Here is a 27,736-nt window from a genome sequence, read left to right on the forward strand (position 1 = left end):
TGAATGTTCTTATGAAAAATCTTCAAATAAATTTAAAATTAAAGCAAGCAACTAAACAGTCATATTGAAGAAAAATAATGTAGTTTTTTAAAACCTGTTGAAGAAAGCATCACTTTCTTTTTGTTTTGTTTTTTTTTTTAACAATAAACCCTGTCATTATAACATATTCAGGCTTTTTAAGACATTTGAAATCAATGTTTGGTTCTTACATAAGGATGACACAGCCTCAGAAAATTAACATTTTAATTGAAGTATTAGATTGAAAATGTCCAGAGTAAATAAAACAAAGATTTGTTGCATTTTAAGAACCAAAATAACTGATCCCATCAGTTATTAACTTTTTAGTGGTTGCATTTAGAGGTTGCATTAATTTTCTAGAAAAGATTATATAAAAATTCCTTTTATGTTTTTCAACATATAAGTGATGGTGGGTGAAACAAAAGTTTACTTACCTTTCCTTTCAATGTCAATTATATATAAATGTTTACATTTATGAAAACATTTTAACTAGAAACAGAGCATGAATTCCCATGTATTTTGAGCTTAATTTGCTGAGCAAGCATACTGTCTATTTTATATACTTGACTAGGTAATTCAGCTTTGGGTTTGTTTTTGTTGTTGTTTAAATAATTGTGTTAAATTATTTAACTGTTTTTGCTATTTTTGTACATTGTATATCAAACATTACAATTACAAATAGCATAATCACTTACAGAAAGTTAAATAAGCTCACCAAAAAGCATAATTTATTATATGCCAATTTCTACAAAACAAAGTAGGATTAACTGTGTAATAAAACATCCTAATAGTTTACTCATCAGGGACTTTTTATTCTACAAGAATCTGAGATCTGCAAACTTCTGTTAATCTCCAATTACTGAGGTCTACATTAATTAGAATTTATGTACTAGAGCTAGACTGGTTTTCCGTTTGTGTCTAATTAACCATCGTGAGTATATTTACATAAAAAATGGTTTGGAGAGTGAGAAGAGTTCAATTTAATATAACTAGCTGTTAAGCATAACAACTGAGAGCACAAATTCAAAAGTTTCTTTTTTAAAAATTATAGATTACTTAAAAAATCAAAAAAGGTTTGAAAAAAGCTGCACTTCCACTCAAATACAGTCTACGTAGCACCTTCATATGTTTTCTCAGTCTTCCTTCTATGTATAGTTACTTAATTTTTACATGATTGCAGTTCTAGAGCACAATTTGATATCAGGGTTTTTATACTTCTGTTATATTAGATGAATGTTCTAAATTGCAACCTAGTTTTGACAAGTATCATTTTTTGGCTGTATAATGTTCCTTTCAGTTGATATGTCATGATTTGCTTTACATAATACTGAACAAAAGAGAAATAGTTTTTCCTAATTATACAGTTATTATGAATACCATTGCAATTAATATCCTTAGCTATAGCCTCTCTTAGTATTTAAGATTCTTCTCATAAGTTCACTAAAGTAAAATTATTGGGACAAAGAAGCATAAACAGTTTTATGGTATATGATTCATATTTGCCAATTTGCTTCTCAAAAGTTTTCCTATGCCTTAAGGTGACTTTTCCCGATTCAATTTCACAGTGTTTACCAGCTACCCAATACTGCACTAGACACAGAGTATTAAGAAACTTAAAGACAGGCCGCCTGGGTGGCTCAGTGGGTTAAGCCGCTGCCTTCGGCTCAGGTCATGATCTCAGGGTCCTGGGATCGAGGCCCGCATCGGGCACTCTGCTCAGCAGGGAGCCTGCTTCCTTCTCTCTCTCTCTCTGCCTGCCTCTCCATCTACTTGTGATTTCTCTCTGTCAAATAAATAAATAAAATCTTAAAAAAAAAAAAAAAAAAAAAAAACTTAAAGACATACCAATACTTTCAAAGTTTTCCTTTAAGCTTTTCAATCCTAAATGTACTTTTTCCATTGATATGTAAAGTGAAACACTTTTGGCTGCAAAACATTTATTAAATAAAACTGTTTACACAACAGGACAGTTTGATAATTTCGAAGAACAGTCACTTACCAAGGCTCCTCTCAGATTCATAGTGGGGATGCTAGTTGCATCTGATATGCACAGTACTGCTTTACGCTTTTACCCTTTCATTTCACATAAATAATTTCATCTAATTGCTTATGACATCACAATGTGTGGAGTAAGAGGAGAGAAAAAAGTCTACCCTTGGCAAGTCCTAAAATGGAAATAGTGTTTATCAGAGTATGTGCCTTTTGCATTACAGTTGGTTGTATACTAAATGAAACCTTTAAGTTAAAGTTACCAAGGTATGGTAATTATTTTTATAGCTATGAAGTGTCAGAAAAATTTGCATTTGAAGACACTCTACTTCTTGCTAAGCCTTTACTACTGGGATATGTTCGCATTTCATAAAATTACCCAGGAAGTTTTTTCCCTCGCTGTGGCTCCATTAACAGAAAACATGGATTCATTTTTAGGTCTGAGATGGCTGCCCAATGACAGTCACATTAACTTTGAAGCTCCTATACTTTGTTCATCTCTGCTATAGTCTCAGGACAGTGTAATTCAAAAAGTTCAAGGCGGACTTTCTGTTCAGTTATATCTGAGAAGATGGCCTTATCATCAAAGCTGTGTAAATTGAAGACACTTTGTGTTCAACCTTGCAGACTCTGGCAGCACACCTGAAGCCATTTGTTAGATTAAATACTTACTTTAAAAATAAAAAGCAAATTCTGCCTTGTGGCCCCTCTATACCTTTATCAATGATCACACTAAAGGACGATTACATGTGTGAACTAATTAGGCAGCACTGACAAGACCTGCTGCTTTCTTGGCCATTTATATCAATCATGAGTGGGCAGCCTCCTTAAATATATACTGTGTTTGCATGCTAATCGTCTCTGGAAATTCAGATCCTATATACCTTTGTTTCCACAGTCATGTTCACAGCAGATTTTATGCTGTTTTAAAATAATCTATCTAAAGCAACAAAGGTTTGGGTTTTCTTCCCCCCACAATGGTTTCTAGGCTTATATTCTAATTCAGCATATATGTGGTAATGACCACAGTAGAAGTTCTGACATCATTGCTATATTGTGCAGTATCTGCCTCCAGGGTGCCTGAGGTCTCCATCCACACTGCTGCCTCTTACTTCAGGGTGTGAAAGACACTTCTGCAGTCGTGGGAGGGAATCGGTTATACCAATCTTTGGAATACCACAGAGCAGCTTGTTGAAAGGAAGGAAAGTCTCTGACCACCATGCGAGTTTCAGCCTTCCAAAGTGGACAGTTTTTAGCAACCGTTGGGTCTGAGCTCACTGAGAGTAAGAGACAGTGTCACTAGCATTTCAATGGCACAAATCAGAAGCACCAAGTCTGATGGAACCATTTTAATAAGGAAAGAAGGTGCTGTGGACCAAGGTAACCAGCATGCCAAAGCTTATCCTACAATGAGTCGATATGGTTGACTGGCATAGTCATGGTAATGGGAATTCATATATGGAAATGCCATTGTCAAGTGTGAACTACATGCATCACTATAATTATTTATTGAGAATGTACTCTCACTGCTGCACTCCCCTCTGGCCACAGTGAATGTGGGAAGAATAAGAAGGAGCTACAGAACGTTACAAATGCTTCTAAGCATATGGTTGTATTCAGGAGATAAATATTCTCCCATCGACAGTCATTCTTCAGGAAACAATGTCTTTTTAAAAAGATTTTATTTATTTATTTGAGAGAGAGAGGAACAAGAAAGAGCAGTGGGTAGGGGGGAGGAGGGGTGGAGCAGAGGAAGAAGCAGACTCCCCGCTGAGCAGGGAGCTTGATGCACCCAGTCTGAGGACACAGGGATCATGATCTGAGCCAAAGGCAGCCCCTTAACCAACTGAGCCACCCAAGTCCCCGGAAACAATGTCTTTCCATGTGCCTTTGTAAAGTCATCTTAATTCATCCCAACTTGGTTTTCTTCATGCAGCCATCTTTAGTCCCCTCACTCACTGCAACAAGCATCTATTTTCATAATTGCTCTCCTAGGAGAAAGATTAAAGGAAACTACACCAAAAGAAATTTTGTGGAGAAAATTCAGGACCTTGAAACTAATGAAAACTTTCCACATCAGAAATACTTTAACTTTATATAGAAATAACATATGTAGGGCTAATTTGTCTGTCTTAAGGTTCCTGCTTCATTTATGAAGAAACAAAAGTTACATTTAATTAAGCCCAACTCTGAAACCCAAGGGCACTATTACCAACCATTTTAGTCAGTTCAGACCTGATCAAAACACTTTGTACGTAGCTATCATATTAACAGTCCTTTAGTTTAAATATCTTTTTTTTTTTATAAAAGCTCAAGCACATTTTAATTAATCTTCTCAAGATTTCAGTGGCTGGTAGACAATCTGCTCATTTCTGTTCAGGAGCCCAGGGCAGAGAATAATACTATGTAACACTCCTAAAGTCATTCAGTATGAGAAGATTAGAACCAAAACTGGGATTTGAGCTGTATCCAGTCCTGTCTTATACCTGCTTAGTCTATTAATCAGTCCAATATAATATGATGAGTGAAATTAATATGGATTTTACTATTAATTCATAAGCCAACTTTCCTCTTCTAACACCAGATGATTGCTGGTTCTGTGCCATTTCTGTTGTATGACTGTTTGCATGACTGAACATAGGAGAGATCATAGGCCATATCCTCTACCCTAAAAATGAAGGCATAATTTTAGGAGTTTTGTTACTCATTAAGAAAAAAGTGTGGCATTTTGAACTCCTTAACAAAATAGAGTCATTTATTCATGGTATCCTTTTAAATGCCCACCATTAAAATCTAAGTTTAGCACTAAGTGCCTTATTTATGATTATGTATTTAAAAGCAGAACTTGGCCTAATGGATGTGATGTGACACATTCAGAAAGTCTCTTCTGAAACCAAAGGTACTTCCCCATCAAAACTCTGAAATTTAACCTCCAGATTTACAATATTTTCAAACTCTAGAGATCAACAATTCTGAAATATCCCTTTCTAATAATTTCTCTTTCTTCCTTTTATGGAATCTGAGTTTTAGTCTCATCAAAACATCCCAGTCCCTCAGCTTCTCCCAGTTCCTCCACTTGTGTAGCCCATCTAGGCCTCAGTGTCCTACTCATTAATCCTAGGTGCTGGAGGCCACTCCTCAGCTTTCCTCAACACTCATCTTGACAGTACAATATAAACCTCACTCCTTGATCTTCTGCCCTATTTACTTGGTTAATCTCACTCTGGGTAAATTTAGCTTTCACTTTGTCCACTCTCATTTCTGAGCTGTCAGATGTTTTAGAGAATCCAAAATAAAGTGCTTACACGAAACAAATTCATGCACCATAACCCTAGTCGGGCCCTCCAAACCAGTCCACAGCTCTACTCATCTCTGAGTCCAATTTCCAAACCTCTCTCTCTCCTCAAGCCAGCAGCCTGATTCTCCCTCATTCACATAATGGCACAGTCAAGAGGAAGGCTTTAAGGCTTTCACAGGACTGCATTCAACACAGAACGCAGTTGTACAGATCAGCTCTGTGACTAGTTAAGTGACCTTAGCAAATTGCTCAATCTCGTACGTATCTCCAGTTTGTGGTTTCATATCTATAAAATCGGAATAATAGTATCAGTGTCTCACCCATATAGTGTGATGAAGATAAGTGAAGTAATGTTTATAAAGCTCTTTGTGAGGCATCTACTATAAAATTGCTCGATAAATGCTGGATACTAGAGGACTGTGATGACTTACTCCTACATACTGAAAAGACTGAAGTCATCTGATATCTCCCTTTTTCTACTTCAAACTTTCAATCTATATCCAAACTCTTCTCACGTTCTGTTGTTTCAAAGAGAATAAAAATATTTCATATTTTTGCTAATGTTATTTCTATCTACCTATGACTTTAACTCCATTTTCAACCACTTTGCCTGCAGCTTTACTCTGCCAGTCTCCTTTCCATTGGTTTCATTTTCCCAGCCTAAAGAATTTAATGCAACATTTCTCAACATTGGTAAAAACACCGGTGCTGGGGCTCCAGCTTTGAAGATTCCGATTTTAATTTGTCTGGGTGGGACCCAAGCTGAATAATTGTTAAAGCTAGCCAGGCAATTTGTAGCCAGGTTGGAGAAGCATGATTTATTGCCCTTCTGGGAAGATGTGATATACGGTTCATTATATTATGAGCCACCAGGGAGTTTGTTTTAATCTTCCTTTCTTTGGTAAATATATTATCATAAATATGTTGGTAGTTTGGAGGGAGGGGTCTCATTATTTAATAGGGCTGATAGAGTGGTTTGGGTAATCGTTCCCTCCGCTATGTTTCTTTTTTTTTTTTTTTTAACCGTTCTACAAAATTAGGGCAGGGGCACCTAGGTGGCTCAGTCACTGGGCATCTGCCTTTGGCTCAGATCATGATCCCAGGGTCCTGGGTTCGAGCCCCCCGCATCAGGCTCCCTCCTCCGCGGGAAGCCTGTTCTCCCTCTCCCAGTCCCCCTGCTTGTGTGCCCTTTCTCGCTGTGTCTCTCCTTCTGTCAAATAAATAATTTTTTTAAAAAATTTAGGGCATAGATAGGTTACAGGAGTATGTATTTTTTTTTAATTTTTTATTTTTTATAAACATATATTTTTATCCCCAGGGGTACAGGTCTGTGAATCACCAGGTTTACACACTTCACAGCACTCACCAAAGCACATACCCTCCCCAATGTCCATAATCCCACCCTCTTCTCCCAACCCCCCTCCCCCCAGCAACCCTCAGTTTGTTTTGTGAGATTAAGAGTCACTTATAGTTTGTCTCCCTCCCAATCCCATCTTGTTTCATTGATTCTTCTCCTACCCACTTAAGCCCCCATGTTGCATCACCACTTCCTCATATCAGGGAGATCATATGATAGTTGTCTTTCTCTGCTTGACTTATTTCGCTAGGAATATGTATTTTTTTAAAAGCTACACGGAGCATTCTAATGCACGCTGTTAAACATAGATTAAATGCTTCATGAGGGTAGGGCCCACGTCCATTTGTTCTCAGTCATATCATCAGCACCCACCCCCTTTCTGGCATGATCCACTATGCTTCTGTCCATTGCAGGCTGTCATCATCTATCTCTAGAGTTGGGAATTTTGGTATCATATAAGAACCTCCTCTTTATATCCAAACAGTCACCAGATCCTATCAAATGGTATGCTGATAAATGTTTAGCAACAGTTTCTTCTTCACAGAGTTTGTCAGTGTCCATGCTGTCAACGCTCCTATCAAGGCTGATTTGCATCTACCAACATGACAGCGTCTAACGTGACCGTGCACACTTGGCTTTTAGGTGCCCGGAGCCCCTGTGAGCTTGCCTTGTTCAGCACAACCCCTCATTAACAACTTCCGCACAGTGTTTCTTTAATCCAGCTTTGGCGTCTTCATCCTCATTGGCCAGGGCAATGGATAACTGTTTCCTCTCTCAGGTTCTGACCTTTGACTTCTCTATTTCCTAAACCCATGAAACCTACCTAGTCAAATCAGTGACAAATCTTGTGAATACCTACCTCAGAACTGTCTCCTGTTTCTTGAGCTTGAACTAGCTCATTATTTACCACATTCACTGCTTGGTGCGGAAACAGTAAAGAACAGAACTTCCAAAGCCCCCTCCATGCCTCCAGAATCAAGTCCAATAATTTCACTAGAGGGTCCTTATGATCTGGCCTCCACCTTCCTTTCCAGCTGAACTCTTAGGGACTGCTTGAGTTCTGCCAGGCCAGATGCATTGCTTCTGTAGATCTCCTTACTTGGGAAATGTACATCAAGAGTATACAAAACATATCTGTGATATTTAGAGAATAATAATAAAATGCTCATATCCCAGATTAAATAATAAACCATTGATCGTATCTTATAAGTTCCCGGTTAGCTCTGCCAGGGTCTCTGCCCCTTTCTTTGCTCTGTGCCAAAGGTAGCCATGGTCATGAATTTTGTGTTAATCACATCATTGCCTGTCATTAGTGTTTCCAGGTATAGGTGTATTTATCTAAATAATACGATTTGGTTTTGTTTGTGAGTTTAATATAAATAACATCATTCTGTATGTGTTCTCTCCTAAGACAGTTCTCTGGCTCAACAGTATGTTTTTAAGATTCATCCACATTGTTGCATTTAGCAGACCTGAGACAAAAGTTTACTTGTTCCTCTTCCTTCCAGAGTGCTTTTTCAGGGTGGGAGCCTGGAGGGAAATGGAAAAGAATTGATAAGAGATCTCAAAAGTGTGCCTCAGGGTGCCTGGGTGGCTCAGTTGGTTAAGCGACTGCCTTCAGCTCAGGTCATGATCCCGGAGTCCCAGGATCGAGTCCCTCATCGGGCTCCCTGCTTGGCAAGGAGTCCGCTTCTTCCTCTGACCTTCTCCCCTCTCATGCTCTCAGTCTCTCTGTCAAATAAATACATAAAATCTTAAAAAAAAAAAAAAAAAAGTGTGCCCCCAAAGAAGATTAACTTCTCTGCAGTTTCCTGAACCCTATATATGTGCACATTTATGGGCTGTTGGGGGTCCTGGTGCTTCTCATACCTCAGCAGCAGCAGAAAACTCTGGGGCAGGAGGGAAAAATGCCATGAAACAACTATGAAACAACAGCCAAGAGCTGTAGGCTGTGTCTCCTGCAGTGCTTCAGAACTTATGAAGAGCTAAAAGCTGGTCTGAGAAAGTGGTGAGGCTAAGAGGGTTTGAGATGGTACGGGAGAGGCATCTGAGACACACTATTGCCTTGTAGGGATGCACCACCTACAGCCGTTATTCTGTCCGTGGACTTTGCTGTTTTACACTCCTCTGTGTGTCTGCTGGTGCACACAGCAGGCAGAGTCTCTCCAGAGTCTAGGACTCTCATTCTCTCTCTCTCTCTCTTTTTTTTTTCTCAAGATTTTATTGATTTATTTGACAGAAAGAGAGTGAGAACAAGCAGGGGGAGCAGCAGGCAGAGGGAGAAGGAAAACCATGGAGCTCAATCCAGGACCACCTGAGCTGAAGGCAGACGCTTAACCTACTGAGCCACCCAGGTGCCCCTCTCTGTCTCTGTTCTAAGTAGGAGAGTGATTGTGGTGTTGTGAGGTATGCATGCTTTCAATTTTACCAGGTGACACCAAACTGTTTTCCTAAATGTTTGTGCCATTTTCAGTGAGAATTTTGTTCCAAATGCTCAAACACACTTCGTATTGGTACTGCCTGACTGTTTCGGGGGGCGGGGGGAGAAATCATAGTGAAATCGTATCTCATTGTTGTTTTATTTTGTATTTCCTTCCATAGTAATGAGTTTCAGTATCTTTTCATATATTTTTTCCTTTTCTAGAAAATGTTTAAAGAATTTTACGCATTTTTTTCTTTGGCATGTATGTCTTTTCTTACTGATTTAGAGCAGTTCTTAAAAGTAAAAATTAGGGGGGTGCCTCGGTGGCTCAGTGGTTAAGCATCTGCCTTCAGCTCAGGTCATGATCCCAGAGTCCTGGGATCGAGCCCCACATCTCAGGCCCTCTGCATGGTGGGGAGCCTGCTTCCCCTTCTCTCTCTGCCTACTTGTGATCTCTGTCAAATAAATAAAATCTTTTAAATAAATAAATAAAAATGAATATTAGTCCATCTGTAGTTATGTACCCTTCAGAAACCTTTTTCCAGTTTGTAGCCTGTCTTGTTACTTTCTTAATGGTAACCTCTGATGAGCTGACATTCTTTATTTTAACATAGTTGAATATATCATCCTTCAACTTCATCCTTTAACTTCATTTTCCGTCCTACTTAAAACCTTCCCTAGCTTAAAGCCATGAAAATATTCTTCTCTATTGTCTTATGCAAGTTGTAAAGTTTTACTTTTCATACTTAAGCCACTAAAATTGATTGTGCATGTGTGTGTGGGTGTGTGTGTGTACAGGAAGTAGGAAGACATTATCTTTTTTTTAATGTGGGTAATTAATTGTTTTAGCATCATTTACTGAGTAGTTTCTGCTTTCCTCTCTGCTGTGTGATGTCCCTCCTGTCATGAACATAGTTTTTGTCCATTTTATTATCCCTGAGCCAATACCACATTGATTTAATTATCACAAACTTATATTATGATATAACCATGTTTCTCTGGCTTTGTTCACTTTCTACAGGAGTGTCTAAGCTACTCTTGACCCCCCCCCCCATTCTTCCATAAGATTCTAAAATTAGCTCACCAAGTTCTACAAAGCACTTACTAAACACAGTTGAAATTGTGTTGACTCTGTAGATCAATATGGGGAGAATTGATACCTTTGTAATGTTACGGCTTCCTATCCAAGAGCATGGAATATCTCTCCTTTTATTACTACCTTACAATAAAGTTGCATGATTACTTTATTAAAGGGATTACATATATTGGATTTATCCCTAGCTACTTTATATTAATTGTGATCGTGTTAATGGCATTCTTATTACTTTTTCTATGTAAAAAATGATTGGTTTTAGCTTAGCTTTGCTGAGCAATCTTAATTCTGAAAATTCACTAGTAGTTCTTTGGAGTTAAGAATTTTTTAACATAATTAAAAAATTTTTAATCATGAAAAAAGAAAATTTGAGTTTTTCTTTATGGGTCTTTGTATCTTTTATTTTTTTATATTTTCTTACTATCCTTGATGCTATCTAGTACATTAAAGACAAATGATGATTGCACATATCCTTACCTTATTATTGATCTTAAAAGGAATTCTTTTGTGCCTTAAACTTGTTTATCATTGCTATAAATATTTCTAATATGTGGCATTAGTTCTCTGATATAACAGTTTTTTATAAGGATTTTTTTTTTTTAGTTTCCAAATATGTGATTTTTCAGTTGTTTTTTTACAACTGATTTTTAGTTTACTTCTCTGTTGTCCGAGAACATAATGCACCTGCATTATAGTTCAATATATAGCCAATATTTGCATAAATTCTCCCTGTGTTTGAAAAAAAGGATATTTTATATTATAAATATAACATGTTTTATAATACTTAATATTTTTATTTTGTACTGTTCTATACATGTCTATTAGGTCAAATTTAACTATATTTTCAATCATCTATATTCTTACTGAGTTTATATGCTTTTTCTATCAATTGTTGAAGAAAGATCCTTAAAATTCACCTGCTATTATTGTTGATTTCATTAACTTTTGTTATTAGTCTGTCAACTTTTGCTTTATATATTTTGAAGTTATAATATTAAGTACAAAAAATCTTGACTTGTTACCTCTTTCTGATGACTTTTTAAAAAAATTTTTTTTTTCTTAAGATTTTTTAATTTATTAGTTTGACAGATCACAAATATGCAGAGAGGCAGGTGGGGGGGCGGTTGGGAGGGAAAGCAGGCTCCCTGCCTAGCAGAGAGCTGGATGCAGGGCTCAATCCCAGGATCTTGGGATCATGACCTGAGCTGAAGACAGAGGCTTTAACCCACTGAGCCACCCAGGTACCCTTTCTGATGACTTTTAAACTTCTATCATTTAAACTATCTTCTTTCTAATACCTTCTGGCAAATAAGAAACTTTGTCCACTGGTGTGCTGAAACTGATTCATACTAACTTGCAGGAGCCAATTGTGCACATCTCTTCACAAGTTAGTATTTGGTAATGTCACACTGGTGGCTTGAAATCAGCCATGAGGGAATACTGACACATGGAAATTAGCAAATGCCACAAATCAAGCCTTCTTATCCACCCCCAAGAGCTGGTTATTAAACATTTACCCGCACAGCTCTGACTTCATTCAATATTGATATAGCTACACCAACTTTCCTTTGGTTGGTGTTTGCAAATTATAACTTTTTCTATCCTTTTAATTTCAACTTCTCTTCCTATTTATATATGTCTCCGAAAACAGCATATAGTGAATTTTTTTTCCCAATGCAGTATGACAATCTCTATCTTTTAACAGGAACATTTTGTCCATTTGCATTTAATGTGTCCAAATGTTACATGGAATATACTTAAACTAAAAAAATTATTAGCTGTTCATCTGAAATTCAAGTTTGCCTGGATGTCTTGTATTTTATTTGGTAAGTCAGGTGATTCTATTCCTATCCTGTTTTTAGCCTTAAGCCTCAGAATAGAATGGTACTAGATCATAGTAACAGTTAACAATGTGCCAGGCTGGGGTGCCTGGGTGGCTCAGTGGGTTAAAGCCTCTGCTTTCAGCTCAGGTCATGATCCCAGGGTCTTGGGATTGATCCCCACACCAGGCTCTCTGTTCAGCAGGGAGCTTGCTTCCCCCTCTCTCTCTCTGCCTGCCTCTATGCCTACTTGTGATCTCTTTCTCTGTCAAATAAATAAATAAAGCAATGTGCCAGGCCTTCTATAAAACTCTTGACATTTTGTCATTTAGTTTTCAAAACAAAACAAAACATGAACTCATCATGGACTGTCTCTGGCTTAAGAATTACCTGGTACTGTTCAAGCATAACCATTTGTTTTCCAAGTATTAATCCAAAACTATGGTATTGGAATTATTATCATACCCTTTATAGGTTAGAAATCTGACACATGTAGAGGTGATTGCCCAAGTTTAGCAAGTGTCTCAAAAAGGCAGGACTATCTTACTATAACTTTAGCCCCACAGGTATTCAAAATGAAGTTTACTTTGCTACTCTACATGAATTGTGATGGGTCTTTGTGCATCAAAAAGCTAACAAGCAGAGATTTACAACTATTTCTGTTTAACCTGCCCCAACTCTGTTCTTCTTGAGTAGTTAAAATGTTTTTTGTTTATGGAAATATATGCACCAGTGCTATACATATAATTCTCTCTACGCAGAATTCCCACATACTCCAAGATCAGACTTACATGAAAGCACTAAAAATGATGAATATTGTCTTTCATGGTTTGCAAGCTATGCTAAAAAAAAATGCCCTAAACTATAATGTCCCATACATTTCTGAGGTACAATTGCAACTGGTCAACCACATATCAGATTTACTGGTAATATTCCATTTGGATTCTCTTATCCATAACCTGTGTGTTTATTTAAACTCTGGAAGGATTCTGAAACCTATGGACATGGTGTCAAAAAAGTATCCATGATGTATTAAAAACTGGGAAGCAGAAGAAAGGAAAAAAATTAATAGGATTTAAGTTAATGTAAGGATGAGAAGATTAAAAGCAACTTAAGGGAGTTGGCCCCACTTGTATAGAGAGAAGGAAGCTGCCTACCCAGAATGATTTGAGGGGTACTAAAAATCCAGTTGCTAGAGAAAACACTGCTGGCTTCCTTTTTAGCTCCTCAAAATAAGCCCCAGCTAGGCTGGCGAACAACTTGAACATAACTGTTCTCACCTCAGTTTCACATCCTGTTTACCTGACCTCGGCACTCAACCAGCTCCACTCACCAGTTTTTCAAAGTAATATACTTTACAGTTAACCGCAGCTTTTATAGAAATATCGTACTTTTCAAACTTTCAAGACTGGCTTATTTGGGGGAGAAAGGATTTTGCTAATTTTGCTTATGTACTCACATGAAATTCATTTATAATCCTTAACATTTTAAACTTTCCTGCTTAAATTCTCAAGAAAATGTAGCACTCCATGCAGAGGCAATGTGTTGATCCTGTAGTTTCCCACAATCTGTCTGACCCCATACAATGTACCTTGAGAACACTTGAGAGTCAAGGGCATTCCTGTGGTTCTGGAATCACAGCAGGAACAAGGCCCTGGAACCGGCAGTGGCTGCGCATGGACCTCAGCCATCGCCCATTATGAAGCGATGCCACGTGTTAGATGAAAGCAGCAGTGTGAGATCTTCACACTACCCTATGACAAGTACTTCCATTGGGTTTCTCTCCTCTCCCAGACAGAGAGGCCAGTCATCTTTGATTCTCCTCTCCTTCTTCATATGCCCTCCTCTCTCTCCCCATGAAGGGATGGAGGAATTAGCACACATTTCTGTTCCAAATATAGTTGAGCACATGGCCCTGCTGGACCCCTGCCCCTACACTCCTGACACCACACCTGAAAAACTTATGATTCCACCTATTCAGAGGTTACCCCCTCTGGACACACAAAAGAGACACCCCCTTTCTCTTGCTTACTTCTGTCCTGTTCCTGCCCACTCACCAAGTTTCATGTGCCCTCAACAAGAAATGCAATTCTGTACCTCAACGAATTTCTCAGATGAGGTCAGTACCTCACCTATAAGATTAGGGGATTTTTTGGTTTTTGTTTTTTGTTTTTTCAATGCAATGAGGTAGAGAAGGAGCTCAATACTTAAGGTATAGAAAGAAAGACTAGATAATAGGAATTAGGGTGCGTGGGTGGCTCAGTCATTAAGTGTCTCCCTTTGGCTCAGGTCATGATCTCAGGGTCCTGGGGTTGAGCCCCGTGTTGGGCTCCCTGCTCAGCAGGGAGTCTGCTTCTCTGTCTCCCGTGCCCCTACCCCCACCCCCTGCTTGTGCTATCCCCCCCCCCAAAAAATAAATAAATAAAATATTTTAAAAATTAAAAAAAGAAAATAGGAATTAGCAACCTTTATTTCTTATAATGGTTTTCCAAGGTGCTGACCCTTTTTGTTCTGACATACCAAATATAATGGCTAAACCTGATTTTGCAATGAGGAAAAAGATAATGCAACTGCTCTAATTCTTTGAGACAAGGGACCACTGATTACCATTCTCATAGAGTGTGATGTTGCTGAACAAATGCGTTTTGAAGGTAAGGAAGGCTGTGATGGCATCCTAGTTTCAAAAGCTTCAGAGAGAGAAACCCATGCATCGTTGACAGTCAATCGATCTGTATGCTGACTATTCAAAGAGTTTATTCACTTCATATTTCATTAAGGAAAATCACTGGACATTTCCTTAATTTCTATGATTATCTTCTCTATCATTTATTCCAACATGTTTTTACTAGAAGGGGGTGGTATTATAGAAATTTAATGGGAACACATGTAGGAAGAAAGGTGGGAAAACAAGATGTAGAACCTCCTGTGTTTCTCACTTGATCGTGTAGAAAACAGTATGCTTATCCATGCAACTTTTTGGAAAAACATTAAACAAGGCATTCAGTATATCTGTACAAGTTTTGAGGCATATTCAGGTGTGTTAAGCACAATGTACATCTTGTCCTTGCTCATTGGAAAATTTCTCAAGTGTGTAATCAAACATTTCTTCTAAGGTAGTAGGTAGACAGGAATATATTTGATCACAAAGAAGCTGAGCACTTGCATAAAGGCCATAACCCCCCCCCCCCACTCATTTTTGGTAAGGTCAGGAAGTTTATGCAAGATTGAATTATTATTTTTGAAAATTTCCAGTCATTGATTTGATCCTGGAATGTTATCTACTTTCTCTCTGTGGAATTCTGTTCTTCGAATGGAAGTTTTTGTTCTATAGGAATTCCAGTAACTTTTCTCTCTACTTCTGTTAATTCATTCATTAAGGCATTGCAGCCTTTTCCCTTAGGAAACATAATGGGTTTGCTAAGTGCTTATACCAGTGACTGTTGCTCTCATAACAGTGCTGCCATAAAAGCCCCATTCCTTCCTTTCCTGTTGTCTGTTTTATTGTCACAATGTGTGTATGGTAATCCTATATTGTGAAGCTGCAGGATTAGATGGCTGGAAAATCTCTCTCTAGAAGTGAGTTTAGTGAGGAGTGGTCCAAACAGAATGGTTAAGGATCCACTTGAATATATAACCAAGAAAGAGACTGATTCATGGGCAAAGCTGAGCCATGAAATGGAAAGCAGCCTAAAACTGGAAGCCAACTTTGGTATAGGAAGGAAAAAAAATGATTTGACGGAGATGGTGTGGACTATCAGGGCTTCCAGGATGCATGCTAACATCAAGGCCATATGGCCACCAGCCTAGAACCTAGAGTGGAAAAGATACTTTGGAATGAAGGGCTAGCCTTCATATTAGCTAGTAGATGTGCTTAGGCAATTTAATTTTAAGACAATAAATGAAGAATCAAAAGCCCGGTATTTCAGAGGCTTTTGCCACCCTACCCTTGGACAGATTTGACTTTTCCTTAGGATAAAGTCATATTTTAATTTAGTATTTGAATTCAGTGTTTGTTGAATTAAATTCCTTTTCTAGATACATGAAAATTTCCAAACTTGTCATAGCTATACCAAGTTGCAGGATTTGGGTTAGCTCCAGGGGAGAGTGGCTAAAGAAAAAAAGAAAGAAAGAAAGAAAGAAAAGACCCTCACCAGTTTAAACCGTCAGTGTTGACCACTTTTCTTAGCCTGCTAGAGGGTGCTCTGCCCATGGACATGTTGTCTTCCTTCCTGCACACCTAAATATTTTTGCCACACCTCTCATGAGAACCTCCCAATCTGTTGGTAGTCCATTCCACCATTGCTGTCTCAGACCTTCCTCAAATGATCTGTTTTGCTGAAAAATCACCGCCATCAACAAAAGCCAGTACTCAACATCTACAATTCCAAACAGAGTTTATTTTCCAAGAGTTTTCGGCATATTTTATGTTACATAGTGACACCTTCTGGTGAAGTAATACATCAGCAGGTCGGATATACCAGGCTCTATGAGCACATTGCAAACCTCCAAATAAAAAAGGAATGGAGGGGAACCCTCTTACACTGTTGGTGGGAATGCAAGTTGGTGCAGCCACTTTAGAGAACAGTGTGGAGATTCCTTAAGAAATTAAAAATAGAGCTTCCCTATGACCCTGCAATTGCACTACTGGGTATTTACCCCAAAGAAACAGATGTAGTGAAAAGAAGGGCTATCTGTACTCCAATGTTTATAGCAGCAATGGCCACGGTCGCCAAACTGTGGAAAGAACCAAGATGGCCTTCAACAGATGAATGGATAAGGAAGATGTGGTCCATATACACTGTGGAGTATTATGCCTCCATGAGAAAGGATGAATACCCAGCTTTTGTAGCAACATGGACGGGACTGGAAGAGATTATGCTAAGTGAAATAAGTCAAGCAGAGAGAGTCAATTATCATATGGTTTCACTTATTTGTGGAGCATAACAAATAACATGGAGGACATGGGGAGATGGAGAGAAGGCAGTTGAGGGAAATTGGAAGGGGAGATGAACCATGAGAGCCTGTGGACTCTGAAAAACAATCTGAGGGTTTTGAAGGGGCAGGGGTTGGGAGGTTGGGGGAGCCGGGTGGTGGGTATTATGGAGGGCACATATGGTATGGAGCACTGGGTGTGGTGGATAAACAATGAATTCTGTTACGCTGAAAAGAAATTTAATTAATTAATTAATTAATTAAATACACACACACACACAGGAATGGAGGAAAAAAGAGAAAAAAATACAAGGGGATATGTTGATAGCTTTACATGTAGTATCAGAGGAATCCTCACCCAAATAGCACCTTGCTTTGTTTCAGGTAAAGTGGTAAAGATCTTTCAGGTAAAGATCTTTCAAAGAATTTTGCGGTGGGAATGGGAAAAAATGGGCCAATAGCTGGAGAGGAAACGGTATCGAGAATCCTTTAAGAAGAAGGGAAAAGTAATAGCATGTTTATAGGCCACTAGGAATAATCCAGCATAAAAAGGGGAAATAATGAGGTGGGCAAAAGATAGAAGAGTTTCTGAAAGAATGTCCTCAAGAGGTTAAAAAAAGGAAAAAGAAAAAAGAAAAAGGTAGGATCCAGTGCATAAGTGAATGAATAGGCCTTGAGTAGGAGCGCACTGCTCATCAAGCAGTCACGGGAGGGAAAGCAGAGTGTATAAACTCGGATGCGGTCAGTGAGCAGATGCAGTGCTGAACACCGATCAAATCCTCTTCTTGCTCCTCTTATTCTTAATAAAATGTGGAACAAGGTCATCAGCTGAAGTGAGAATTGGCAAGAAGTGCAGGAAATCTGAGAAAAGTTGTATGCAGTTCTCCCAGAGAGTGAGAAACTCAGTGGACCAAGGAAACTTAGTATGATCCTAGTTAAGTATTATACATTGAAAGTGAATCCAAATGGTTGTTTTTCTCCATCCGTGTTCAGCTACAAGGGTGCAAGTGAGGAGGAGGAAGAGGGCTGAATTTTACATGGTTATGGTTTTACCTCTCAATTACAATAATTGAGAGGCAAGGGAATTGAGGACTTGTCATCCTAAAGAGATAGGCAATATTAATATTATTTCCCATTGATATCCATGGTTTTAATTGGTTCCATTTATTATTTATTTACTCTTGAATAAATTGAAAGTATCTAGAAATGCTGACTTTACTAAAATATATGCATAACTCATCTTCTTTCTGTTCTTTTGGTTTTCATTCACAAAGGAATTTTTTGTCTTTTCACTTGGGATATTATCTTTAATAAGATAGCTGTGTCCAAAGCCTCTGATATTAAAACCTATAGCACGGAGAAAAAAATTTAAAAGGAGGTTGCAATAATATAGGTGAACAGGACATAGGAAACTAATTTTTATGGCCTAATGGTTTTTTTAATGAATCCAATTCATACATATATTGTAAAAGACTCATTACTAGTTCTACATGAATTTTTCATGAATTAACTTGATGAATATATACTGCGTATGTGTCCTGTCCAGACCCTGTACTAGGTAAGCACCAAGGTGAACTGGGGAGGGGACAACCTCATAATACTCAGGTATTTGAAGTCTAAAGGGGAAAATGTATTTACAACAAATTATTCTTCAAGCAAGCACAACAACACAAATTTCATGACATTTGTCCATCTAATTTACCACTATATGCCATTCTGGGCTGAAACATAGTAGATATTTAATGAACACTGGTGAATCAGTAATTTAGTAGAGATCTGAGCCACACTAAAACAATGCAAGGGATCAATGAATGAATTCTGAGTGTGGGTTCTAAGAAAGCTTAATAGGAAGGAAAGAAAGCTTAGAAACTGACCCATGAAGGAAGAAGAAAAAGAGAAGCCCTCTAATATGAAGGCACAGACAAACATGAGAAGAGCATTAAAGCATGGGAGCACAGGAAGTCTTCGGGGACGCGCATAGTCTTGTCTGAGGACTGAGGACAAGGTCGTGAAAGAGCCTGGAAAGAAGGAAGACAGATACCAGGAAGTGGCCTGCATGGACAGTTGGATAAAGGAGTTTTTACTGAGCGCTTATCCTGTGCGCAACAGTATTTTAAGTGCTGCCCAAGCAGTAACTCCTTTACTAATGTCACAGAAACCCTGTAAGAGAGGCACTGTCGTTCACCATTTTACAGGGGAGGAAACTGAGGCACAGGCAGGTCAAGTGCTTCCAACTTGTGCAGCTGGTGAGTCACAGAGCCAAGGCCCTGTGCCCCACTAGTGCTATTAGAACAATTTGACTAGTTGAGCAGCATATGATTTCTGTTGCTATTACATTTTTCTTTCACAAATTATGAACATATTTAAATTAAATTTAGAAAGTAAGCAATGAATATTAACTGTCTCTTGCCTATATTTAGAAGTTCTGAATAAGCAAATGTATTAATTTCCATTTTTCTCTTTTCCTCATTCAGTGATATGACTATTTCCCAAAACTATTGGCTTAGGATTGTTTTCCTGGTGATTAATCCATAATATGATATAGTACGATTGCATTTATTTTTGTCCAAATACATATTATAATTAACTAAATTTTCTAATATTCTTGTACTCTGGAAAAAATAGAGGGGTTTTTTGTTTGTTTTTTCTGAACTCACTTTGCCCTTATTTTTCTTTGTAACTTTGAACTTCACCCAGAAACAGCTGTTGATGGCAGCCAATTCATCATCATAGAGCTTAGACTCATGTTTTGTCAAGTATTTTCAGCCTCAAAAGGTTTTCTAATCTTCTATTAAGTATGCTCCTTTTTTATAGCAAGTCATTCAACTATCAATTCATTCTCATCAAACTTTTACCTACTCTTTTTAAATACTTATATAAAGTAAAAATATCAAACACATGAAAATACATCCAGAGAATCAAAGTTCAGTTCAATTTCGACATTACTATTTAGGCAGGACAGAGGACAACATCTAATGATCTAATTGTTTTTGCCAAAGCTTGCTTCCATTAGCTCCAATAAATGTCAGCTCTTTTTACTTCTTTGGAATCTGTAGCATTCCATGTTTCAGTTCTTTAAATTTGGAATTTATTTGATTGGAAATCCTTGGGAAAGATAGACTTTGTAAGTGTGGCTAGTTCTATAAATATTTTTGGACCCAAGTAACCCTAGTCCCTGTTCTCAGAGACTTTGCCTACTTCTTTTCTAGTGATGACTTGGGGTCAAGATGCAGGCAGAAGATTCTGATCCATAAGTGATTAGTATCATCACAGGCAATCCCCTGTAGTTGTCTCTATGTAATTTAGAGGAACACAAGCTGAGGTGTCAGATACTCATGTGAAAAAGGACGCCAGAGAAAGATGGAAGATGGTTAACCCAAAGTAGAGAAATGTTTAACATAGGGGAAACAGGAGGAACTGTGAACTTGGCCTTTGGTATTCCAGAGAGCAGAAATAGGACTAATGGGTGGAAGCTACTAGAAGATAATTTTCATCTCAAAGAAAGAATTACTACGTAGAGATTTTAAAAATGGAATGAGGTGCTTCCTTTATGAGGCAGACAACCACTTGTAGAAAATTTGTCATGGATCTCCCTTAGCCAGGAGATATTAAAAATTCAATGTCCATATAATTCATTTTCCAAACAAGGATACATTTGAGAATGAAGGGATAGCTGCAATAAACCAGGATATCCCAAGCAAACCAAGTCTCCCTTCATCCTAATTCACCCTCATTGTTGATCACCAGTTATGTGTACTGGACATGTGGAGAATAGGGAAGATTGACCCTGGTAAGGAAAAGGGAACAGGTCAGAGCTCATAGGACTCTGGGACACAGAGCAAATCTGTAGTTTTTTCACCACCTTCTATTCCTATCCTGACAGAATGAAGTCCAAAGGCCCAGAACAAGTAGATCTATGTGAGAAAGCCTGGATATGAGTAAAGTGTTAAGATCCTGAAGAATCCAAGTAGAAACAATGCCAGGACAGGGACATTCTTCCCAGAGCCGGGGGGAGGGGGAAGTAAATACTATTCCCAAAGCAAGTCATTCAGAGAGTTCTACTAGAGCATAACATAAAAAAGTAAGAATAGAACCAACCCTGAAGGGCAGAGCTTTGTGGGGGGTGACAAAGTGGAGAGCAGGACCAGCATTGTGATAGGCACTGTGAGAAGAAAGAAGTGCAGAATGTATGGATAGCACAGTTTTCCGAAGTATGGTCTGTGCTTACTCTATCGGATAGGCCTAGAATTATCTAAGGATGCACATTTTTTTCTTCCATTCTTAGTGGTATTTGAAATTTAATTACAAAAACTTTTCTGTGGCTTACACTGAAACTTGTGAGTGCTTGAAAGTTTACTAAAAATTAACATTCCTAAGCTAGAATTCCCATTTTACTAACTGTAGTGGGCACTAATGGCTGTACACTCAGCTTCTATCCCCTTCTTGGACTTGCCAGTGTTCAATGGGCACCTTCCAGTCTGCCATGCAGCCAGCCTAACTCAGGGGAAACTAGCCACCTCCACAGTTAGAATGAGCCATGCAGGGTAATTCCAGTCCCCTGCTCTGTGATCATTCAACTCAAACCAGTGGCATTGGTATATCCCTTGGCAACTGGTGTTGGTCTGGACATAAGGCATAAGTCAGCCATACTTTAGGGAAAGGTTGTTTTTCAAAATGAACAAAGGTAATCAAGTTTAATTTGGTGGAAGCCAGCCTACAGATCAAGTCACCACATGAGGGGACTGAAAAAGGAAAGGAGAAGGGCAGAAAGGCAGAGTTAGAGCTCCACTTTCCCCAGGCATTCCTTACTGTTAGCTTTCCTTTCTATGCAATAACTTCCTTTTTGTTTAAGCCATTTTGGAAATGGGTTGTCTTGACTCTTCACCTGAAATGCCCTTACAGATCCATAAAACAGAGGTTTCCCAAGCCTGCATGCATATAGAATTACCTAGGGACCTTCCAAAGTTGCTGATGCTGCATTCCACTCAGAGATTATGATTTATTGGTTTGTTGTGTAGCTGGATGAGCAAAGTAATCCATACGCTCCCTTTCTTCCTGGAGAGTCCTAAGAATTTATCACTGTCCGAGATTGACAGAGTCCTCTAAGACTCCTCAAAATGCCAGAGAATATGTATGTATTCCCTCAGGACTTGGTCCACCCTCTCTAAAGAAGGAGGGACTTTTATGCTTAGTGGCAAGACTTGAGTTGCTCTGCAGCTAACCTTCTTGTATTTCTGCTTGATTCCCTTGTCTGTGCCAGAAGACTAGAGTTTGAGGCCCTTCTTTCTGTAGCAGAGTGGGAATCTAAGTCTCAGTAAGCCACAAGCTTAGGATCTCAAGGGGCCATAGTGAATAGTCCCAACTGTTCCTCAGTCATTCCTTTCTTAAACGGAAGACAGATAAATGGAAAGAGGTGAAACAGGACAGGAGGAATGGAGATCTGACCACTGTTAACAGGCTCTGACACCTCCAAGCCTCAGTATACCCTACCATGTGATAAACTGAGAAAAATCGTGTCCGTTTCACCAATATAGCAGAGCTTTTGTGAAATAATATAACACATGTGAGAGAAATTCAAAGTAAGAAAATATTCAATGAATGTAAGTTACTGTTACGAAAGGTCCAGAGAGTTAAAAATGAAGCCTAGACCTAACCCTAATTGATACAGCAATGCCAGCAGGATGAAATGGCTCAGGAAGTGAAATCCTCTGCCAACCTGATCTCTTCATAGGCCCCTTAATTTTTCCTTTAACGTTCCCCCATAAAATATCCTGCTCACTCTGTAAAGCCAACTCTAACACATGTTCTTGCCCCAACCCACTTTCACTGTGCTGCCCTCTAAGCCCCACCATACAGAAATCCTAGGGCTGCCACTAATAGACAGGAAGATTGTTTTGTTGCATTTCCCCCCCAGGCTTCTAGAAGCACTCCACTTCCTCATCCAGAGTGTACCTCTGGGTACCACAATGTGCTATCATTCCCCACTTGAATTATAATGTCTATCAAAAGAGGCATCTCTTGGGAGGCTTGAGTGCTAAGTGGGGAGTGATTTTTAGAGATGTGTGGGAAATGGTTTCAATATTTGGCAGCTCCTAAAGGAAGATGATTTGAGATGTTGGTTTAAAAAAAATGCACTTGATCAGCTCATTATGCTATTCCCTTATTTCTAAAAATGCCTCGTCACTGAAATTTGGCAGTTGAACGAAAAGTAGAACTTGAAAAAATCAGAGGATTATAACTTTTAGTTTATTTCATTCATTTATCGTATGTTTCACATATATCAATGTATATATTCACCAGGAAATCAATCTTTCTTTTACAGATCTCTCCATTAAAATATACCATTCTGAAACTAAAGACATAGACAATGCCCCAAGAATCGAAACAACCGAAAGTACTGCAAAAATGTACAAAGTGTCAACCATGAAACGAATATTCGATTTGGCCAAGCATCGAACAAAAAGGTCAACATTTTTCCCAACTGGGGTTAAAGTCTGTCCACAGGAATCCATGAAACAGATTTTAGCCAGTCTTCAAGCTTATTATAGATTGAGAGGTAAGGAAAGAGATGGAAACTGTTTAGCCTCTCTTTCTTTTTATCTTTTTCCTTTCACTCATCTATATGTTGTCTTTAGCCCCAAATTTCCCAAATCTCTTATTTAGTCACAAGGGTTATAAAAATCAGTCAACTAATCTGAGAGCAATGAGTAGTAGACATTCAAAACTACAGTAGATACCTGCTTTACATTTAAAATAATGTCCTATGCAACATAGAACCATTAGGCATTTAACAAGTCATCAGAAGGTCTTAGCATCTGAGTATTATCTCTTTGTTTTATTTTTGCCAAAGCCCAATATTGAATTTTAATGTTATTATTATGAAGTGAGAAGCATAGAATGATTGCAATGTCAGGAATCTGAGCAAGTTGATTTATGACTTAAGATTTCATTTTTCAAAAGCCACATTACAGTCCAGATCCTCTCTCCCTTCTTGTTGAGTTTAAGTTGTTTATTGCTGATCCAGCAAAAAGGTCTGAAGTTTGGAAACCTGGTGACACATCCAAGTGCAGAGGAGTCACAAATTAACAGTGGTTATCAAGATATAATGCAGGGGTTGTTAACAGAATTTACAACACAATTACTGTGATTTCCAGCAGAGTTACAGTGCAGTTTTCACCCCAAGTCAGCATAACGGGATTCTTGTGGCTTTCTCAGAAATCATTATGGAGTTCAATCACACCACAGCTATCAGCGGATATCCTTGTCATTCACTCACTACAGATGAAAGTCATCATGACTTCTTCTTTAAATGGAAACAAAACAAAATACAATCGTTAGTAGATACTATTAAATCCCCCAGGTTGCTCCAAATAATGCAAAATATCTTAGCTAGCTGGAAGCCTAAACTCAATTCATCTTACACCAGAAAGGTGAAGGGTTTGCTGAGGTCCACCTTCATCACAGGAGATAATTTTTTTCCAATCCAAAAAACACAACCTGCTCTGCTCTATTGTTTTAAGTCCATTACCTATAACGTGCTAGTTCAATTCTAGCCTGCGATGTATTGCAAATTACAACAGCAGAGAACCTCTCTCATGATACCAACGTTCTACAAAGTTCTTGAGTATCTCCATCTGTAAAATATACAAAGGTTAAGTTAGTCTGGGGAGTTTTTGCTGGGTTTTGGAGGCATACGTAACAGTCTCAAAAATATCAAGCCTTATGTTCCTCATATGTCTCATTTTATGTGGAAGAGACATTTGCTTTCTCACAGAAGCCACACCCACAGACAAATGACAAGTGCTGGATCACAGTCAGAAGGAGAACTCTAATTATAGAAAATGAAGCACACTATATTATTATTCTGAGGTCCGAGCATGGCACCTCTGCATAGCAGTGTCTGAGTAAATGCTTATTGATGGATACAGGAGGCAAAGAGGCCATTGGGAATGCAAAGAAAAGACAATAAATGCATAAATTATTCATTTTGAATGTGCCTACACATTGATCAGATAATGACGCTGGTAAATTTCATGTTATTTGTTCATGAATGGAAGTGAAATATGTAGCATATGCATCACATAGAATATGAGCACAACTGCTATTTTCATATAACTTCTAATGCTTTATGACATTCACAAATAGGATTCATCGCAGGTATTTATGAAATAGGCTATTTATTGCTGCAACCAAATTTTTAACTCTGAATTTTATTCATTATTCTTGATTAGGTTTACCTTTTTCATTCTTGCTTTCCTGGATGAAACAAACCACTGTTTTTATACCCACAGGAACAACAGTCCATTATCTTTATGGTTGCCCCTGGGTGATATGAAATTTTACTATTCATCAGCATGGGTTCCTTAAGTCTAGCAAATTGGTTCACAAAGAAACAAGAAATAAGACCCAGCTACAAAGTGGTGCTCCTTTGACAGAGTAACACACTTCTTGTTTTTGTTGCTGCTTTTACAAAATTATCTTTTGACATCTTTCAAACTTAGGAAAGAAAGCTTCCACATTCATCAAATCAAATGGAATATTGAGATATTTCTTTCTCTAATGCTTAAAGCAACACAAATGAAAATGATCTGAGCTTCATGGTAGACTCATAATCATACTCATCCCAAAACACAAATTCAAGACAGGCAAGCTTGTTTCTGGTAGCCTTCCAGGGGAACCCTGTTCTCCTCCCTAGGCAAACTCCCTTCAAGTCCCCATTCCTCTCTATCTCCCTCCCTCTCTTCCCCTCACTCTCCTCCTCTTCCTCTTCTTCTTCCTTCTTCTTCTTTCTCCCTCCACCTCTGTCCCAAACTCAATACCAAAAGCTACATCTTTCTTTCACATTAATATATGCCTTAGAGAAAGTTTAAGATAGAGGGCATCCTACTTCTTGCTTCTCTGTATGTTGTCCAGAGACCAGCAGCATCACCAGGATTTGGCTGCTTGTTAGGAATGCGATCTTGCTTTAACCCCATCACATCTACTTCCAGAATCTGTATTTGAATAAGATCCCCAAGTAATCCATTTGCACTCTAAAGTTCTAGAAGCACTGGTCTAGAGAACATCTAGCAAACACCCCCACAACAGAAATTTTAAAAATGAGGTAACATGCTCAGTCAGGGCCATCATTGGTGGCAGAGCAGGGTTAGAACACATCATTCTGACTCCTACTCCAGTGTGTTATCTCTCCATCTAATGCTTCCCCAACCTGGTGGCAGACATTTTTACATACCATTGGTCTAACCTAATCCTTACAAGTGTGAGTGATTATCCCAGGGCATGCCAGCCTCCAGGATGCATGTTCCCTGGCGTTCGTCCCAAAAGATTAAGACTCTGGTCAGATTTCAGACATCGGCCAGCAACAGTGGAAGACTAAAGAGGCAAGGTCTAGGATTTCCCTAGAATTTATGCAGAAATCTCTCCCAGTAGATTTAGGGAAGGATGGTGATGTAAGTTAGATAACAGGAAAGTTAAAAGGTTAGAAAAACCCAGCTTTCAGAGGTTTTCAGACTCCTCTAAGACCTGAGATCCTTTCATGCTTCAACTTTCAAGGGTTCTTTTGATGCTCTCTTGGTAAGGATGGGGGAACTCTCCTGGTGGGACATGGGCTCGTGCCCCTGTTCTCCCAATCAGACAATTTCTACACCTCCTGCTTTGTGCTAAGCTAAGAGGTCAGAAAAATGACATCAGAGCAGTCACCAAAACAACCTGCCCCTCAGAAAGTCTAAAGAAAAAATACTGGTCCTGTTTCATCTTTCACATTTTAATCCCTATAAATGACAATGCCCCGGGGAAATAATTCTTTTTTTTCTTTTTCCTTTTCTTTCTTTCTTTCTTTTCTTTCTTTTTTTTTTTTTTTTTTAAGTTAAACTCCAGTTGGTTAACATGTGGTGTAGTAGCTTCAGGAGTAGAATGTAGTGTTTCATCACTTACATATAATACCCAGTGCTCAACACAAGTTCTCTCCTTAATACCCATCACCTTAAAACCATTTAAACCATCCCCTTAAAACCTCCCTCCAGCAACCCTCAGTTTGTTCTTTATAGTTAAGTCTGTCTTATAGTTTGCCTCTCTCTTTCCCCTGCCATGTTCATGTGTTTCACTTCTTAAATTCCACATATGAGTGAAATGATATGGTTTTGTCTTTCTCTGACTGACTTACTTTGCATATTATACTCTACCTCCATCCATATCCTTACAAATGGCAAGATTTCATTCTTTTTGATGGCTGAGTAATATTCCTGTGTGTGTGTGTGTGTGTGTGTCTGTGTGTGTGTGTGTGTGTGTGTGTGTAGACACACATATATGTATATATATACACACCATATCTTCTTCATCCATTCATCAGTCAGTGGACATTTGGGCTCTCTCCATAGTTTGGCTATTGTTGATAATGCTGTTATAAACATCAGGGTGCATGTGCCCCTTCAAATCTGTGTTTTTATATCCTTTGGGTAAATATCAAGTACTGCAATTATGGATCATAGGGTAATTCTATTTTTAACTTTTTGAGGAACCTCCATACTGTTTTCCAGAGTGGCTGTATGAATTTGCCTTCCCACCAACAGTGCAAGAGGGTTCCACTTACCACATCCTCACCAACATCTGTTGTTTCCTATGTTGTTCATTTCAGTCATTCTGACATGCGTGAGGTGATATCTCACTGTAATTTTGATTTGCTTTTCCCTTATGATGAGTGGTGTTGAACATCTTTTCATGTGCCTCTTAGTCAGCCATATGCCTTCTTTGGAAAAATGTCTTTTCATATCTTTTGCCCATTTTTTAAATTGAATTATTTGTTTTTTGG

At 38.4% G+C, this 27,736-nt stretch overlaps 1 protein-coding gene across 1 annotated transcript in view; it reads left to right on the forward strand.

The window, feature by feature from the left end:
* IMPG1 (interphotoreceptor matrix proteoglycan 1) overlaps positions 1-27,736 on the forward strand; it is a gene marked incomplete at its 5' end in the record, with an annotated part of 122,841 nt that overhangs the window by 598 nt on the left and 94,507 nt on the right. Inside the window, one exon of the mRNA XM_082729446.1 lies at positions 23,252-23,485. Within this exon, the coding sequence (XP_082585572.1) occupies positions 23,252-23,485 (234 nt within the window). The remainder of the gene's footprint in view (positions 1-23,251; positions 23,486-27,736) is intronic.

The sequence above is a fragment of the Mustela nivalis genome, assembly GCF_964662115.1.
Source record: "Mustela nivalis genome assembly, chromosome: 5".
Taxonomy (NCBI): Eukaryota; Metazoa; Chordata; class Mammalia; order Carnivora; family Mustelidae; genus Mustela; species Mustela nivalis.